Genomic DNA, 18234 nt, shown 5'->3' with positions numbered 1-18234 from the left:
AACGACGGCAAGGGGAATGCTCTGGTGGGAAATATACAACATCTCTCCCTCTCAAAGAGCAATCCGTTACAATACGGGTTCAAGAGGAGACACGGAATCATCTCGTTGACCGGATGGAATGAAGTGAGGCAAGGCATGATGGCTTGATGGTCTAGTGGTGGGAGATTGTACTATTGGTAGCGGGGCTTGGTTTAGGTAGAGAAGCCATTGGTGCCACCAAGTCGGACCCCACCATGAATTTCTGAACTCGGTCATCTTGGCACCGACATCATCCAGAGAGAAAAATTACCACCACAACTTTCTCGGGCCATTCCTTCACAGCTGTGGTCCCACGACAATACAGAAGTGCACCAGATCCCTCTTGGTATATACGACCATCCACACACAATCTCAGTGAACCAGATTATGAGGCGAGGAACCAGGGGGGTCGGCCGCGCCAGGGCGGGTGGCGCTGCAGGCAGCCCACGCACGGCGGTAACACCATCAGAGGGAGCAGCAGCGACTCCGAGCGCCAGATCGACACCGACGCCGTCAGCCGCGGGTCGCATATCCAGCACGACCAGGTCAACACGCGGAGCCGGATCGGCACCGGGACGTTTCCGGCCCAAGAATGTGCGGCGAGACGAGGCCGAGCGCGACATGATTGCGCGGCAGGAGGAGAAGAAGGCCAGCGTCAGGGCTGCCGAGGAGCGACGTGCGCGTGGACGATCACGGTTCCGTAGCAAGAGAAGCCGTGGTGATGCTATGGGCGCGAGGGGAGGCTCCAGGATGATCTCAGGTGGGCCTGGCGGTACATTCGCATCCGGCGCCGGAGGTACGTTCTATTGTCTCTACACATGCACGCACGTACTCAAGTTGAGGCCGGTACTGACAAGACGTCCCGGAATCAGCAGGGGGCAGAGTAGGAGGCGGATTCTTCGGCGGTGGCGGACGTGGGGGAGCAGGCGGCGGAGGCGGCGGTCTCGGCGGCTCGCGCGGCAGAGGCAGCGGCACACCGGGCTTTGGCGACGCGGGCGACGGACGATATCGCGAGACGCGAATCGACGCAGACAAGCTGCACACCAAGGAACCAGAGGAGGAGATTGGCAGCGACGACGAGGCCATGATGGCGGCGCTGGGGTCCCGATCCAACGTGCTGCCCATGGGTATCTACCGGCGCGAGCACAAGGAGACGGGCGTCGTGGTGGCCACGACGGCCGAGCTCGAGGCGGCGGAGAAGGCAGGCGAGGAAGAGAGCCTGTGGGTCGACGGCGATACGCCAGATGACGACGACGACGACGCCGCCGCCAAGCCCATCCCCGAGCAGCCGGTCGAGGAGGGCGTGTGGGATACTGGCGAGACGACGAGCAAGAAGCGCCCGATCACGGTCAAGGCTGAGCCCGGCACGGAGGAGCCGGCGACAGTCATGGACGTCGATGCGGGACCTGCACCGGCAGCAGTCCCAGGCGGGGAGGAAGGGGGCAAGGCCGAGGTCAAGCACAGCAAGAAGAAGGTCGAGGTCAAGGTCAAGAAAAGCCCGCCCCAGGATACCGAGGACCGCATCATCGAGTCGGATCTGAGCATGCTGGCCAGCGAGCTGGGAACCATGACGGTCACGACCGAGGACGGCGAGACGCGCACCGAGGGCCCCACGGACAAGGACGGCAGACTGTACCTCTTCCAGTTCCCGCCGCTGCTCCCGCCGCTGAAGCTGGGCGACCACCGGTTGCCACCTCAGGATGCTGTCAAGGCCGAGGACGGCACGGGAAGCACCAGCACGGCCACGGTGGATCTCACATCCAACGACCAACAGCAACAAATCAACGAGGACGACGAGGATGAAGAGGGGGATGAAGACAGCACGCGGGCCTTCTCACCCTCTCTCCACAAGGAAGGCGGGATGGTGGGCAAGCTCGTGGTGCGTAAGTCGGGCAAGGTGCAGCTCGACTGGGGAGGCAGGCTCCTCGACATGACGCCGGCCACGAGCATGAACTTCCTCACCACGGCCGTCATGGTCGAGGAGAATGACGAGAAGCCGGCACCCGGTGTGCTGGGCGGGGAGAGTGTCGGCATGGGAAAGATCATGGGCAGGTTTACGCTTGCGCCTGTCTGGGGAGAGGAGGAGGATTGGGAGGTTGACGAGGAGGAGCTGCGGATTCCGGATGAGGAAGAGATGACATGATGGCCTCGACCGGTATTAATTCTCTGGCATACATAGATGGTGGCATTGCCATCATAGAGAAACAGACAAACAAAAAACCAATGGGCATATATCCTTCAAGCAATTGAGATTGATGATGATGGCAAGTACAATTACGTACGTGTACATGTAGCGATGATGCTACATATACCCCACTACTGCAATCGTCGAACCCTCCAGTTCAAGGGACTTATCAGACACGTCGTATTTTCCATGAGAGAGAGGAGAGACGTTCTCTCTCTTTTTTTTTCTGTTGCTGGCGATATCCGAGTTTTGACCCTTGTTTTTTTTTCCCTCAATTCTTCAGCTGAAGTTGGGGCGATGAATAATCAGCCAGCGGCCAACCGTCTAATAACAAACAATCAGTTTAACCTGAGGAAGCAGCGCTAAATGGAACCGTGGCCTCCTATTCCCAGTCACATCCAGCGCGTCTTACCTCGGTCAGTGCACATACGAGTACAGAGAGGGAGAGAGAGAGAGAGAGAGAGAGAGAGAGAGAGAGAGAAGAAAGGTAAATAATGCATCAAATAAACGATCACCTGGACCCCTCCACTCATCGCGCCTCAATCACCTCCATCCTCTCAGCTTCAGTCTCTGACTTTCTATACGAGTACTCAGTTCACTCACTCACTCACTCACTCACTCAATTCACCAATCACGACAACAAGCTGCGCGCATAAAAAACCACAAGAGATACCGAAAGAAAACAGGGGGGAGATGGCTACAGAAACAGAAAACAAAAATGTCAAAAAGAATAAAGGTGCATTCGTCAAGATTGGCGATTTTGTGTACGTATCTCTCTCTCTCTCTCTCTCTCTCTCTCTCTCTCTCTCTCTCTCTCTCTCATATCTCCCAAAAGAAAACCCCCTCCCTCTTCATATATACATTCTCAGGGGTGGATCTGAGACTGAGAGAGAGAGAGAGAGACTCCGATCATTCTCAAGAACGCTAACTCGACGTGAGAGATGCAGTCAGGAGAACATTGACAAGGGAAGCTCATCCATCAAAAAGGCCGTCGGTCTGGGTAAACAGCCCAACGTCATTCCCGTCACCAAGCCAAAGTTCAGACAGCGCGCCCGTCCTGTCCACGTGGGATGGCATCCCGTAGGTGGAGGCGCGGGCAAGTGGTTCGCCGAGGAGACGGTACTGGGCAAGATGATTACCGACAGTATCAAGAATTATCCAGATCCTACGCAGCACTGGGCTGTTTTGGTCGGAGGGTATGCCCATCAGTTGTGGATGGTACGTTTTTTCCCCTCACTTTGCTCGCTCTTTTTTTGTCTCTCTCTCTTTTTTTTCGTGTCTCTCAAATCCTCGGTTTATCTCCTCACATCATCCTCTGTTTACATGACACATTCGCCTATCATCTGTCTCGTCTCACTCGTTTTGTTCTTTTGCATAGCAACCCAACCCCAACCCCAGCCCCTCCGGTTCGGTTCGAGATACAGAGATTGACAGGATCATAAGGATGAAAATCTCGACATCATCTATACCAACCAAAAGGTCGTGCCAGAGGAATGGAAAACCTTTGCCGTTGGAGAGACGCGCTTCAATGACGACGCCATTCGTCGCACAGGTATGTTTATGCAGAGAGGGGGAGGAGGGGGAGGGAAGGAGGTTAAAGAAGAAAGAGAAAAGAGAAAGATTGATAATAATAAAAAGGGGGGAGAAAAGATGATGGGTATGATGACTGACATGCAAACCAGGCGAATCAACGATTGAAAACATTCGCCAAACGGCCCCGGCGTACAACCTCATCACAAACAACTGCCAGACCTATACCCTCCACCTCCTCGACGCCATCAAGTCGGAAGGCCACCCGGAATTCGGCACCACAAAGGCCATCTACGACAGGATGTTCGGTCCCGGGCAGGTCAAGGATCTCTTCTCCGGTCCTGCTCAGGTGGACTCTGACGACGACGACGACGATGACCCCACCGGTAGTAGTAGCGCCAAAGACAAGAAGGAGAAAAAGGAGAAGAAGAAGAAGGCGAAGGACGACAAGAAGGAAGGCACGGACAAGGATGGCCATCAAAATATCGAACGCACCGACACCGTCTCCTTTGCCAACAAGATTATGAGTGCCAATACTAAGCAGGTCGATCCTAAGAAGGAAATGGACAAGAGGAAGAAGGGAGGTAACCTTGGTTCTGGTCCAGCCAACAACAACAACAACAACAACAACAACAACAACAATAACAATAACAACAGCAGCAGCAGCAGTAGCGGCAGCGGCGGCAGCAGAAGCAGAAGTGATGGTGGCGGTAGCAAGAAGAAGAAATATGGGGAGAAGATTTCTGATGAGAAGAGAGACTGGGATTGGTGGGGCAAAAAGTCTAGTGGTGATGACAAGAAGGAGAATGGCAAGAAGGGGAATGGCAAGAAGGAGAATGACGAGAAGAGAGAGGTGAATAATGACAAGCCGAGGCAGATTGTTCAGGAGGGTAAGACTCAAAAGAAGAATCTCGGTGGGTTCATCTCTTCTCTCAAGAACAAGATCAACAACAAGTCATGAATTGGGTCCTCTGAGTCGGGAATGAATTTACGCAGTCGGGATCAACGAAGACAAGATACCCTCTCTGGATCGACAAAGCAAGGCGGAGTAGAAAAGGGGGATATACATATATCATGATTTTTATTGAATTACTAGTGCATGACGGTCCTGATTAACAAGTAGTACCGAAAAGAAGAAGAAGAAGAAGAAGAAGAACAAGGAACGTAAGGAGATGAACATGTCAAATTGCTGATTCTATGATTTCCCAGAGTGCAAGCCATGGAGCAGAAGGCTGTCTAAGCCTCTCCCCCCCCCCTCCCTGGCACACTGCTTCTACTTCTGTCGAAATAGGCAGCTCGCACCGTCGAGACGGCTATACACACTCGGTCATACAGCAGCACTGATGAGAACGACTATCCACCAAGATGTGACGAATGGCTTCACATTGGCCATAGGGAGCTTGTACAAGCACAGAAACAACACCTTGGCGAGCCGCAGGCAAATCCACAAGCCCAAGGTGGTCACGAAGAACGTCTTTCGGCTGTACACCCTATCCTGCGGCAGGTCAGGGTAGAGCTTGATCTTGCCGTCCACCACGGCCTGGGTACGGAACATGATTCGGCCAGCACACAGGTACATGACGGCGACGACGACAAAGACGGCTCATGGAGCGAAAAGGAGGACATCCTCCGACGAGACGCGCCGCCTCTTGAGGAATCTGAGGTATATGCGGACGCAGAAGACGGTCGTGGCAAGTACAGTCATGACGATTCCCGTCGCCTGGAGGGTTCGCGTTTTCAGGTCGGACATTGTCGTAGGTGCAGCTCGGCTCATGGGGTGCTTCTGGCGTCGTCGGCGGCGGCACGCATTTTCCTCTCCTTTTTCTGTCTTTCTTTCTGACGGCTCGGAAAGCAGGAGATGCCACGATACGTATTAACTCCTCCTCCTCCTCCTCCTCCGTCTCAACTCCCCTTTTACTCAACTACCGACGGTAAGTAGCACATGAGACACACGGAACATATTACTATCACACCAGAAGCCAGCACATCCGCACTCAACACGTGGAAAACGAGGGTACATGCCGTATGGTGCAACCGGCCAATGATGATGATGGACTTTGTGCAGCCGAGAATGGGCAGCCATTCGCCCATCCATGTAGGAGCCAAAGTATGCAGATCATCCTGGGCCAATGGGCAGAATGCATAAGAAGAGGAGAGTCCCTCACCGACCAGTGTGCACATGCCTTCTTACGTGGGCGATGAGTGCTCGAAGGAGTCGTGGTTCAGAGGCAAGGCAGATGCGGCAGTATGATGGCCATTGATACGACGATGTATGTACAAGACTCGCCGCCGGTGTAGGCGAGGTGCGTACGTATTCTCTTGGACAGCGAACCACAAAGGCCATGGGGTCGCAGATGGGATTGATCAGCATCTCCAGTTATCCTCCATCTCTACCGCAGACGAACCAGAAGGGTCAGGACCGGTGACGCTCGGACAGGCATGTAAGGGGGGAGAGAGAAGAGAGGTTGAGGCGGGGGACGAGAGGTTGCATGTGACGTTATGTGCGCTCCTTCCTGTTAGCATATACGTAATTGCTAATCAATCCCTCGTCGTAAGTCGTACCTTCTCAACGTTGACGTGTGGGGTTATGTGGTGCTCTGGAGGAAGGTGCGACCGGAATGTATCACCGAGCAAGTTGGCCAACTCTTTCTTCCCCGCATCTCCATCTCTTCGTTGCAACATCAATCACTCTCATCGAATTGTCGCAAAGAGACGCCACCAACTAACTACCCATGGGCTCTGTTTCAAGCTTCAGCCCTCACTTGACATGTGGCACGCTCGTGTGGTGTGGACACGGGACAGTCGGCAGCGCAGGCAGGAAGGAGGAGCCTTTTGCTCTACAAGGTGCACTGCAGAGTGCAATCTGGATGGAATCAACACCCCGAGCCCAGGTTCCCGAATCAACGACCGCCAGCATGTCCGGGAATGCTTTCAGCAGCAATCAAGCACCGGCACATCTCCCGATGCATCACGCCATTTCCGAGGACATGGACTCTTAGTGCTACATCCGGTATCCTGTCCAAATCCAACCATGCTGAGTCCCAATCGGCAACCATAGAAACGACAGCGTGTTATCATGACGACTATCACGACTGCGGACGCAACCTCTTTTAGCGTAGAACGCTTTACGGCAGGTTCCGTGCGACTACTGGTATTGATACTGATTTGTCCGGTATTTGCGCCTTGCGTCCCTACTTCTACGGGTCTTTCGCTCCCGGCGGTCAACCACAGCCCAGCGAACAAGGCTAGGCAATACATGCGCACTCATGTACCAGCCCTTCGCTCTTTCTTGTGGGTGGGACGTATATGCAGAACACTACGGCTCGGTCTAATACGCCTATGTCTGCGGAGAACAGAGGTGGTGCTCTTTATGACCCTCTGATACATACACAGCAGGCGCCGATATTATGGCGGTGCAGAAGTGCAACGCCTACGACAACATCAGACGTTTACACTTGTGGATGAACAGATCAAGATTGTCGGTGGCAACCGCATCCCACCTCTCATTTCCCGATCCTAATCGTCACTTCCCCGAGTACCAAGGCATGAAAGCAATCAGGGTAGTGAGTACGCTACCTGAAACAGTGCACGGCATACAATACAAAGCATTATTACTACTTACTACAGTACAGATTACAAACATCCGGTTATTCCCGTGTCACCCACTAAAAGAGGAATGGTAACAAGAAATCGACAATGTCAGCAATGATGCCCGAGTTCGTACGAGTATTGGAAATTGGGCGATTGTTTACTCCAGAGTCCGTAGCATTGCACCAGGGCATTATATACGGCCGAGACTTGAGCGATCCGTGCTTCTTCGAATTGACACCTGCTACTTACTCAGTACGGAGATAAACTCGTATTTAATTGTGCGAGCACGCACTCACCCGACCCATCTCAGGTCCATCGTCGCTCCGCTATTTTGACCGCCCTCCTTCCAATTCCTCCTTATTCCTCTCCCTGTCACTTGGGCCCTGTGCCAGCTTCTATTCGACGCAGGCGAACCGCATTAGGATCGTTTTTTTTTTCCCCATCATGATCAATGCCGTCCGTCTCGCCGGCTTGGCCGCCCTCGCCAGCGTAGCAGCCGCAACAGAGCATGCATTTGAGAGCAGCCCTTTTAACGTCGCCAAGGCCCTCCGGGATCATGGTGTCGACTTCTCCAAGATCCCTGAACTCTCCGGGGTTTCTACGCATGCCAGCAAAAATTCTTGCTCCATTGCTGTATGCTAGCCCTAATGCTCCCCTCTTTTCCATTTTTTCCCTCCATCCTGGGGGAGATCGACCCCCCCCCCCCGGATCTCATAATACTGCAGCTTATGCGTACATGCACAATTGAGGGTCCCAACTGTCGACTGAGAAAATTAATGACGGAGTCGACGTCGCTAATCATTGCCGTAAATAGTGCCGCGCTCTGGGTAACGTCTACGGCGACCATACCGTCTATAGGGAAAGCCCGAATGCTACGCAGTACTCGGATTTTACCGGCAAGTACTGGTCAAAGATCCAGAGCGATGTCGACCCTCACTGCATCTTCGTGGCCCCCACGGCTGACTCCGTGTCCGTCATGGTGCTGCTGTCGCGCTTGACACAATGTCCCTTTGCCGTCAAGAGCGGTGGTCATGGTGCTTTTGCCGGCGCCTCGAACATCGAGGGCGGCATGACCGTGTCACTCGAGATGCTCAGGAACGTCACCCTGTCGGACGGCAAGGAGACGGTTGTCATCCAGCCCGGAAACACCTGGTCGGACGTCTACACGGCACTCGATAAGCACGAGCTGACCGTCACCGGCGGTCGCGTCTCGAGTGTCGGCACCGGTGGCCTGACTCTCGGAGGTGAGTTGACGCTGACGAAACTCTGTCCGTCGTATCACGTATCACGGTACGTATGCTAACACCACCAAGGCGGCATCTCCTTCTTCTCCAACCTGCACGGCTGGGCATGCGACAACGTCGTCAGGTACGAAGTCATCACGGCATCGGGCGTCAAAGTTGACGCCACGCCAACGTCGCATCCCGACCTGTATTGGGCGCTCCGTGGTGGCGGCAACAACTTTGGCATCGTGACAGCTTTTACCTTTGAGACGCTGCCCCTCCCCGACGCCAAGATATGGGGTGGCAGCAAGACGTACCTGGAGGCGGCGTTTGAGGACGTCGAAAAGGCCTACCACAACCTGGTGGTCAATTCGCCCCAGGACCCCAATGCCGGCATGTGGCTGGCATGGGCGCAGATGGACGACCTCAAGGTGGCCGTGGCGGAGCTGTACTACGCCAAGCCCAACGGCAGCGAGTCGACGCTGTTCAAGGGCTTCAATGAGGCCATGGCCGTCGAGGATACGACCAAGGAGCGGGTCGTGCACGAGTACACGGACCTGATCGAGGCATCGAACCGCTACGACCTGCGCGAGCTGTACTGGGCCATCACAGCCAAGGCGACTCTGGAGCTGGCCACGTTCGCCCGCAACACGTTCTACGAGAAGCGCTCGGCTGTCAGCGGCGTCGCTGGCGCCGACCCGGTGCTCATCATGCACCCCATAACCGAGGGTCAGATCGAGAGCATGAGCAAAAATGGCGGCAACGCCCTGGGCGTCACACCCGAGGACGGCCCTCTGTATATCATCCAGATCGCCAGCTGGTGGGATGACGCCGAAGGCGACCAAGCCATGTACACGTTCGCGTCCGACGTCATCTCCACCGTTGCCGCCAAGGCCGAGGAGCTCGGCGTCGACAACGACTACGTCTACATGAACTACGGGAGCAAGTACCAGAATGTCATTGCCAGTTATGGTGCTGAGAACGTGGCCAAGCTCAATGCCATTTCTAAAAGGTACGATCCTCAAGCTGTCTTCCAGAAGCTTCAGCCCGGTTACTTCAAGCTCAACCGTTCACCTGCACCCGGCTCGGAGCTTTGACATGAGGGGTTGATAGCCTTCAAATCTAGGTCGCACATTTCCTGATGGCGACTTCAGATGATGATGTTTGGTCTGGGAGCCGGAAAAGTAAATAGATGGGATCAGGTACATAGTCATACACGGACGGGGAAAGAAGTATATATCAGTATTTACAGTCTTGGGCGTGTAGCAAGTTAAATGATGCCGCAGTCTGCGGTAGCATGGAATTCATTGGCGGCATCACGACACTAACACAGTAAGGTGAGTTTCCACACACTCCGTCACGTTAAGTCCAGGTACAAACATGTACGTATCCACATCACACCATCCCACTTCAACCTCTGAACCTCCCCGCACCGGTCCGTACGAAGGTCCATATCGCCGTCATCATCATCAGTCCGGAAAGGGAGAGACAGCCATGACTTCCGATGCCGTAACGTACAAATGTCATCGATACGGCGACCACTCTCTTCAGAGGGTAGGCGTGTGGCAATTCTCCGAGGAACACTCACCTCCTCCTTCTTCTTCTTCTTCTTCCAACTCATCGCCTCTATGGATCGTGTACGGCTTGGACTTGCCCACTTCCACCTCTTGTGACTCTCTTTTTTTTTCTTCTGTCTCGGCTAACCAAGAGTACTCTCTAGATATATTCACGGCGGAGCATGGCGCGACCCTGAAATCACCCACACTTCTTTCAACGCGACCATTGATTCCCTCACATCTTCCACCACCACCACCACCTCCTCCTCCTCATCTGCCTCTTCCACTGTCAACACCAGCCCATCGCCCTCGTCCCCCCCGCTGCGGCCGGGCATCGCCGGCTTCGCAAGCATAGACTACCGTCTTTCCCCACACCCAGACTACCCGCAGGACCCGTCTAGCACGCCGGTCAACGAGCTGCGCAGCGCCCGACACCCAGACCACCTGCGCGACGTGCAGTCGGGTCTGACTCTGCTATCGCGCGAATACAATCTCCAGGATGACCGGTACATCCTAGTGGGGCACTCGGCCGGTGCTACGCTGTCGTTCCAGACGCTCACGACGTCGAGCCATGACGGAGGAGACCGGGGATCGCCACTGCCCGCCGCGGTGGTTGGTGTGGCGGGCATCTACGATCTGCGTGGAATCGACGAGCGACACGGGGGCGGGTACGCGGGATTCATCAGCGGCGCGTTTGGGGACGATGCGCGGGAGTGGGACGCTGCCTCGCCGGCCAGGTTCGAGGGTGACTACGGTGCCCTCCTTGGGCGGAAGGACGAGGGGGGAGGGCCGGCGCAGAGGAAGATATTTCTCGTCAGATCGGTGGAGGATGAGCTGGTTGACTCGGCAGAGTTGCAGGGGATGAAGAGCAGGTTGGAGAGGGACGGAGTGAAGGTGAAGGCTGTTGATGATCTGACGGGGCATCATGATGATGTCTGGAGGGGGGGGGACCAGATGGCCAGAATTATTGGTTTGGTATTGGAGTCTTTATAGGTATCGATGCTCTTCTCGATACTCTTTTTTTTCCATGCAAGTGATTCTTTATTCTCCTTCCGGGGACCCTTCTCGCTACGCTCGTCTCCTTTCTTCCTTCCCAAGGAGACTCGGGATATCTACCCTGTGTTGCTATGTTTTTGTCTCGGCTCTACATTGCTCAGATAATCACTGCATGCTGTACCTCTAAAAAAGAAACATGAGAGAGAACAAGTTGGAATTTTTTTTAAATATATATATATATATATAAAATCAGAAGAAAAAAATATCCAGACAAAATTTAAAAGAGAGAGAGAGAGCATACAAAAAGGAAGAAAAATAAGTCTTTTCAAAAAAAAAAATAAAAAAATAAAAAGTACAACTCAACAAATCATACACACGTAATATTGACTGACGGTATATTCATTGGTTCGGAAGTCTCCACCTAAAACGAATCCGCACAGCCTTGTCCGGCACCGGAGAACGGAACACGAAATGTGGGGCTACTTCCCCGCGACTGCCGCCGATGTGCCGACGGCGGGGTTTTGCGACGGTACAAGAAAAAAACAAAAAACAAAGGAATTGCATATAATACGCGAATGTCATTTTATCCAATTGAAAAAATGAAAATGGAGGGTTTTTTTTAATCTTTTTTCAAAAACTTTTCACAAATAAAACAATAAATACAATAGAAATAGTACATCTCACTTTCTGCAAGATATAATATAAAAAATCTCCCTGATTCTCTCACTTTCCTTCTCATCTCACTCGTTTTTACTTCTCTTTACTTTTCTCTTTATCTTCATCTCATCGTATTATTATCAAGTTTTTTTTTTGTGTTCCTATTGCTATTATATTTACGTATACATATATATACTCTTTTTTTTATTAGCAAGTCTAGTAGAACCCCTCCGCGGGGTTAAATGACGTAACTGATCACGTGTATCCCACTTAAAAAGGTATTCCCCGGCCAATCGGGTACCCTGGACATTTCCGTCTTTTAGCGTCGTTAAAAGCAGGACAATCAAAAACCCCATTTCATACACATCGGTGACCATGACAATTCACAAGCCCAGAACACAGCAAAAAGAGAGTGTTGGCAAACGTAGAATAGCAAAATAACTAGACAATATAAGAATAAACAAACTCCAAAAGCGCCAAAGGAGTGTAATGGTCTTCTTCGTGTTCTCTTCTTCCTTCTTTTTCTCTCTTTCCCTCTGGCCCTCGGTTCCATCGTCCCTCGATTCCATCTGTTCTTCTCCTCCCTCCATCTGTTCCTTGTTGAGAAAAAAAGAAAGAAAGAAAAAGTTCTTGTTTTAAAAAGACATGTTCCTCCATCTTGTTTATACCTTGTATGCCAGACTTCTGTGAAACAGAGAAAAAAAAAGAGAAAAGGCTTCAACCATCGTAATTACATAATCTCCATCTCGTTACTGTAGTTGATCTGTTCAGTGCAGAAAAAAAAGGAGAGAATAAAAGAAAGATGTGAAAAAAAAGAAGAGTCAAAAGTTCGGAAATGATAGGAGAACAAAAAAAAGAGGACAAGATGTGCGGGGTGAGGTAAACGTGTGACAAGTTGGAGGGGACAAGAATGAAAGAAGGAAGAAAAGAGGGTCATAAAATGTGCAGATTGCTGCAAGGGTCCTGTCCAGACTCTCTCTTTCTCTCTCTCTCTCTCTCCTACCGCTTGCGCTTCTTCTTATCAATGGTGGAAAAAGACATGGAGATATGCGCCGCCGGCAAGAGTGTAGGTTGCTGACCAGACATGCCAGGCATGCCGGCCATGCCGTGCACAGCGCCGGGGTGCACAGCACCGACCCCGGCGCCGGCGCCGGCACCAGGGTGAACGGAAGACGTCGGGGGTGCGCCTACACCGCCGTCCTCCTTCTTGATGGGAACGCCCATGTGGCGACCGTAACGCCCCTTGCGACCGTTACCCTCGTCCTCGCTGATGCACTGCTCCGCCGACAGCCCGGCGTCGCGGCACCTTCCGCATGGCCTCTGCCTGTCGCATCCCTTCTTGCTCTTCCGGCAACGCTGACACCGCGGCTTGGTCGACAGGTCGGGCTGGTCGTCTTCCGCCGCGCCCGCCGCGCCGCTCGCTGACCCGGCCGCCGACCCGCGCACCATCATCACGGCCGGGCTGGCCGACGTCGTCGAGTGCTTGCGCGACGGGGGACCGGACGCGGGGGACATGGGCCGTCCGCCAGCCGGCGTCGTCGGCAGCTGCTGCTTCTTCGGCCCGCCGGACGGCTGGCGCTGCGCCGCACCGCCGCCCCCCCTGTTGGAGGACGACGAGCTCTTCGCCGCCGTCGCCGTCGCGGCAGACGTCTTCGTCTTGGGGTGCAATGACCTGACCTTTGCCGATGTTGAGGACGTGCCCTTGCTGCTGCTCTTGGGGGCAGGCCGCGCAGGGTCGGGTGCGCCGAATGTGGACGAGGTGGGCAGGGCCGAGCGACCCTCGGGCGTGCGCGTGGCGCCGGAGCCGGGGCCGGAGCCGTCCGTGAGTTTCTGGCGACGCGCGGGCGGGGGGGCGGCGCCGTAGTCGTCGTCGTCGTCGTCGACGTCGCCGTCGCCGCCGTCGCTCTCGCCGTCGCTGGTGGCACCCGTAGACGATGCCACCTCTGCCTTCCCGCTCAGGGCGTCGTCCAGAGTCGAGGCCGACGTGCGGCCGTGCGAGACGTTGGACATGTCGCCCAGGCGCATCAGCTGCAGGGCCACGTCCTTGTCCTCCTCGGAGACGCAGCTGCCGACCGTGGGGTCGGGCGTGGGCAGGATGTCGGCGCTGCCGGGCAGGCCGACGATGCCGGCGCTGCTGCGCGAACGGCCGTGGTGCGGCGTGTACATGTGGTGATGACCGTGCATGCTGCTGCTGTACCCGTGAGACGACGAGTGCATCGGGCGCGGGTTTGTGAAGGGGTTGTGGCCGGGGTGCGCAAAGCCCGGCGACGGCCGGTGGTGGTCGATGCGGCGGGCGGGCGACACTGACGGGTTCGACGTGGCGGCGGGCATCTGGGGCGGGGCGAAGAGGGGCAGTTCCTGTATCATGCAGATGAAGACTGTCAGTTTTGCGACGACGAGAGGCAGAGTGACTAGAGAGGTGCCAATCCGGCCGTACCGAGCTTTCAAACTTGGCTCTCTTGCGACGGCCACCCTCGACAATGTTGTCGACGCTGATATCCGTGTTGCCGAGGTGGTCCTTGAGCCGGGCCGACGAGGTGCTGGGGGCGCCCTCGTCGCTGCTGTAGCCGCCGGCCATGTGGTCAAAGCTGTCCTTGACGGAGCGGGAGCGGCGCTTGGGGCCGGGGCCGGCCGAGTCGCCCCTGGACGAGCCGGGGGAGCGACTGCGATGGCGCGACGTCCTCGACGCGGGGCGGGAGACGTCATTGGGGCTCTGATGTACGGCGCCGGTAGGCGAGTAGGCGCCGCCGGCGTGGTGGTAGGCCTGGCTGCCACCGGGTGCCGAGGCGGCGTAGCCCTGACCGTTGTGGTGGGCCTGGTGATGGTGGTGACCACCGCCGTAGGCGACGGGCTCGGCAGGGTACTCCTCAAAGACCCTGACGTAGACGACCATCTGGTTCGTAAAGTTTTCGTAGCGGGCGATGAGGGTGTTGCCGTCCTTGTCCTCGAAGCTGACGCCCTTGGAGCCGGTGGGGCCCGAGTACAGACCGTAGAAATTCTTGACCGTGGTGACTATCGAGTCGGTGGTGTCATGGGGGTAGATCTGCACACGCATAGGGAGGCGCGCGCGGTACTGGGGAGCATCGACGAACAAGAGTTCGAATGCGACATTCTTGGGCGATGCCGTCAACCTGGGCGAGATGGCGTCTCTGTTTGGAGAGCCGTGGTCGACCCGGTCGGTAGAGGAAGCCGGCGACATAGAAGTCATGGCTGTGAATGTGTGTGTGTGCGTGCGTCTATGTCCGGTTTTCTCTCTCTCTCTATCTTCTTCTCTTCTTGTACCTTCTGTATAATAATCGGTCGATGAGGTATTGTTTCGACGGAGATGGATGGATGTAATTGTGTGTGTGTATGTGTGTATGTATATGTGTGTGTGTGCGTGTGTGTGTGTGTGTGTGTGGTGTGTGTGTGCGTGCGTGTGCGGCTACCAATCTACCTTGGGGTGAGGAGAGCCTGCTCTCGAGCAAGGGAAACCGGTCTCGATAGGGTTTCTGTCTTGGATGTTGGGCTTCTTTTTCCTTTTTTTTCCCTGCTTTAGCTTCAAGAGCTATTGATAGGTTCAGGAGAAATATATGACAGTCGATGGACGGTTCAAGGGCGCATCACCACCCAGACCACTTGGTGGAGGGAGCGGAGAGAGTCGGCGCTCTGGGGCGATGGCGGGTGCGGCGGTCGGAAATCAAGCGACGAGCAAACCTAGAGTCGGCTTCTTCCTCGTCTGTCAGTCGAGCCGTATGAAGAGGGTATCCGATGGGAACATGTGCGAGGGCAGATGGAAGGTATGTGGCTGAGGCGACCAAGATTGATCTCGAGGTCAGGCCCAGAGCGAGAGAGAGAGAGAGAGAGCACGGAATCGGACCGCAGGGCCAAAAGGATGCGATGGGTCTGGCTGGGAGGAAGAGAGCTGGAAGGGAATGGATGGCGCGGCGGAATGCGAGGCAGGAGAACTCACCAGAGCGATCGACAGAAGCCTGGACGGGTTCTGTTGGGTAAAAACCAGGCAAAGATGGGAAGAGAAGGTGAAAGGAAAGAAGAGAAGAGGGAAGAGCTGCATGAGAAGGAGGAAAAGAGGAGCGAAGGCGAGGTCTGCCGGATTTTGTCGCGGGCGCACACTGACACTATATTAACACTACAGTATGGGCTAAACGCACAGTGTTTTTCTCTTCCCTGTATTTCCTGGCAGGGGAGATCTCCCGGTTGGAAGAGAGGAGGATCTGAATATCCGAACATCTACAACCGGATTCAAGCTGATCGACTCATCTACCGATTCTACTAGAGACAGGAACAGGCAAAGGAATATACACAAGGAAAAGGAGACATGCTGTCTGATCTAGATGCTGAACCTGCTCGATGGCTGGCCCGCCCATCCATGCCTCGAGACTGGCGCTGGCCGGCGCGCTGACCTTCAGGCGCTGGCGATGCGCTGGGACTTTGGGTGGCTCAGGTATGTATATATATATATCTGTGTGTGTGTGCGGTCCCCCCCCCCCCCGGGGGGGCCTCTGCGGGTGCTGTCCTCGGGTGCTACAGGGCCTGGGGAGGTGCCTGATCAGGCGCTGACCTCGCTGACCTCGCTGACCTCACTGGAGGAGCTGGCGCTAAAAGATGGAGGGCTCACCCGGGGCCGTCTACAGCGGTCAGGTCCACTGAACGAACCTGTGCGTGCGGGCAGTCGAGGGCAATCGGAGTGAGCGCAGGTGTCTCCTCTCTCTTGTTTCCGTCTTTCCATCTTGTTCTTATTTCTCACCTCGATAGAAGGGGCATGATATCGTTCAGAGGGATATCTGTCAGAGGAACAGAGGAGAAAGAATCTTGGGGGTGAACCGAAAATGGACATGAATACCTCCCCCCCCCCAAAAGACCGCTCCCGCCGCCAAGCCACTGTAGTGTCAGCCGCCGACTAACCGCCACGGTGCCCACCACCACCACCGCATTCTGCTCGTAAAAGGATGGATGCGACGGCTGTGCAAGAGGGTAGGTGAGGGAGTCTCCCTGCCGGGGAACATGTGAGCTCGGTGATACGATACGTTGTATATGCTCATACCGAGCGCCTGCGTATGTGCGTATCGTGTATCGCAGAGGAGAGGATGCTCTCGTTACTCTCGTTGGCAGTTGCAGAGTTACAGGTAAGAGCGACGACGTCTCTGACCGCTGACCGCTTCTGGAGCGAATGCGCGACGGATCACGGTAGATTGCGCCTGTCCGGTCTGCCAGCAAGGTTCCCCCCCCCCCCCCCCCCCCGACCAGGCGCTCATGATCAGAGCTGCCAGCAGTCAGAGAGCGAGAAGGTTCGACAGGAGAACTGAACCGCTCGGCCAGTAGCTCGTCACTGTTACGGTACGATTGCTACTCGTTACATGTACGGGTACTTGGCAGCAACAGTCCACGCTACTACAACTTCTGCGGACTCGAGGTGGACATCTCAGCGATGCGGCCGGTCCGTTCGGGCCAACCAAAGACGGCGACACGCACACACACGCACACACACGGACATGGGAGACTACGACGGTTCGAGAGTAAAGAAAAGGGACCCATGATGAGTTGATAATACACCTCAGTCGTGCAGATGAGCTAGCAGGCGGGGCAGAGCCTTGCTGCCTCTCCATCTCCTCCTCTCGAGAGAGTCCAATGTCTCCTGCACGGCATACTCTGTACCCGTACAGACCCTCCTCCATCCCGCCTCCCTCTTCCGCCGTGCTTGTACGGATATGTATGCATGTGTGTATATTGAACATGGAGGACAAGTCCAGGGGATATCCAGGGGAATGGAATTGGCATCATCTTACCGGATCACCACCCCGTTCCTCGCCACCGTCGTCGAAGAGGGGGAGGAAGAGGAGAGAGGAGAGGAGAGGGAGAGTGTCTGCGCCGAACCCTGGACGTCCTCCGTCCACCTGGCCTGTGTGCGACAGACCGTACATGCACACACCCTCAGCTCCTAACGACGCGCAACCAGAGCCGACAGACCCATTCCGTCCATGTCGACCTCGCAGGGCATCAAGACTCCGTAGACGAAGGAGGGAGGCTCTGGTGAAGAAGAAGAAGAAGAGAGCTGCCGAGAAGCAAGATTCCTCTCTGATGACCGACAGTTGAAGAAATCAAGACTCAAGCATCATGTGTCATTGTCAAGGCGCCTGACGTGACCCACAATCCACTATCCCTCCCCAACCAGAACCCTGCGCAGAAATGTCAAAGAGGGGGCGGGATCCGATGCGCTGGCCGATTTCTAGTCATTCATACGCATTTCGAACTGTTCGAGGCAGTGAGTGTACGATTGCCATTGCTTTCAAGTGCCGTACGTGGGAGGAATCATGATGCGACGTTATCCATCCCCGCCCCCCCCCCTGTTACCAGACAAGATGTTGTTTTCTTTTTTCTTTTTTCTTTTCAACCTTTTTTTTTGGAGAGAGAGAGAGAGGGAGAGAGAGAGAGGGAGAGAGAGAGAGAGAGAGAGAGAGAGAGAGAGAGAGAGAAAGAG

The 18234-nt window shown here is 55.0% G+C and overlaps 5 protein-coding genes across 5 annotated transcripts; 4 read left to right on the top strand and 1 right to left on the bottom strand.

Moving 5' to 3' along the window:
- Nucleotides 1-405: 405 nt before the first annotated feature.
- GMORB2_4508 (uncharacterized protein) lies at nucleotides 406-2161 on the top strand (the record flags this gene model as incomplete). The annotated part of the gene is made up of 2 exons (XM_035466482.1): nucleotides 406-814; nucleotides 894-2161. 2 exons carry the CDS (start codon nucleotides 406-408, stop codon nucleotides 2159-2161), a joined length of 1677 nt encoding a protein of 558 aa, XP_035318251.1.
- A 990-nt stretch (nucleotides 2162-3151) lies between these two features.
- On the top strand, nucleotides 3152-4694 carry GMORB2_4507 (uncharacterized protein; the record flags this gene model as incomplete). Its single annotated transcript, XM_035466481.1, has 4 exons — nucleotides 3152-3421; nucleotides 3647-3755; nucleotides 3886-4235; nucleotides 4536-4694. Coding segments are annotated over 4 exons (888 nt in total), but the record flags the coding sequence as incomplete, so codon positions are not given.
- Nucleotides 4695-7768: 3074 nt separating this feature from the next.
- On the top strand, nucleotides 7769-9644 carry GMORB2_4506 (FAD/FMN-containing dehydrogenase; the record flags this gene model as incomplete). The annotated part of the gene is made up of 3 exons (XM_035466480.1): nucleotides 7769-7918; nucleotides 8139-8568; nucleotides 8638-9644. 3 exons carry the CDS (start codon nucleotides 7769-7771, stop codon nucleotides 9642-9644), a joined length of 1587 nt encoding a protein of 528 aa, XP_035318249.1.
- Nucleotides 9645-9927: 283 nt separating this feature from the next.
- GMORB2_4505 (N-formyl-L-kynurenine hydrolase) lies at nucleotides 9928-11096 on the top strand (the record flags this gene model as incomplete). Its single annotated transcript, XM_035466479.1, has 2 exons — nucleotides 9928-10184; nucleotides 10268-11096. 2 exons carry the CDS (start codon nucleotides 9928-9930, stop codon nucleotides 11094-11096), a joined length of 1086 nt encoding a protein of 361 aa, XP_035318248.1.
- Nucleotides 11097-12836: 1740 nt separating this feature from the next.
- GMORB2_4504 (GAL4) lies at nucleotides 12837-14964 on the bottom strand (the record flags this gene model as incomplete). Its single annotated transcript, XM_035466478.1, has 2 exons — nucleotides 12837-14114; nucleotides 14194-14964. Coding segments are annotated over 2 exons (2049 nt in total), but the record flags the coding sequence as incomplete, so codon positions are not given.
- Between the last annotated feature and the right edge of the window lie 3270 nt (nucleotides 14965-18234).

This window comes from Geosmithia morbida, assembly GCF_012550715.1.
Source record: "Geosmithia morbida isolate 1262 chromosome Unknown scaffold_21, whole genome shotgun sequence".
Taxonomy (NCBI): Eukaryota; Fungi; Ascomycota; class Sordariomycetes; order Hypocreales; family Bionectriaceae; genus Geosmithia; species Geosmithia morbida.
The sequence above is the reverse complement of the archived record's forward strand: the minus strand, read 5'-3'. Positions and strand labels throughout refer to the sequence as shown.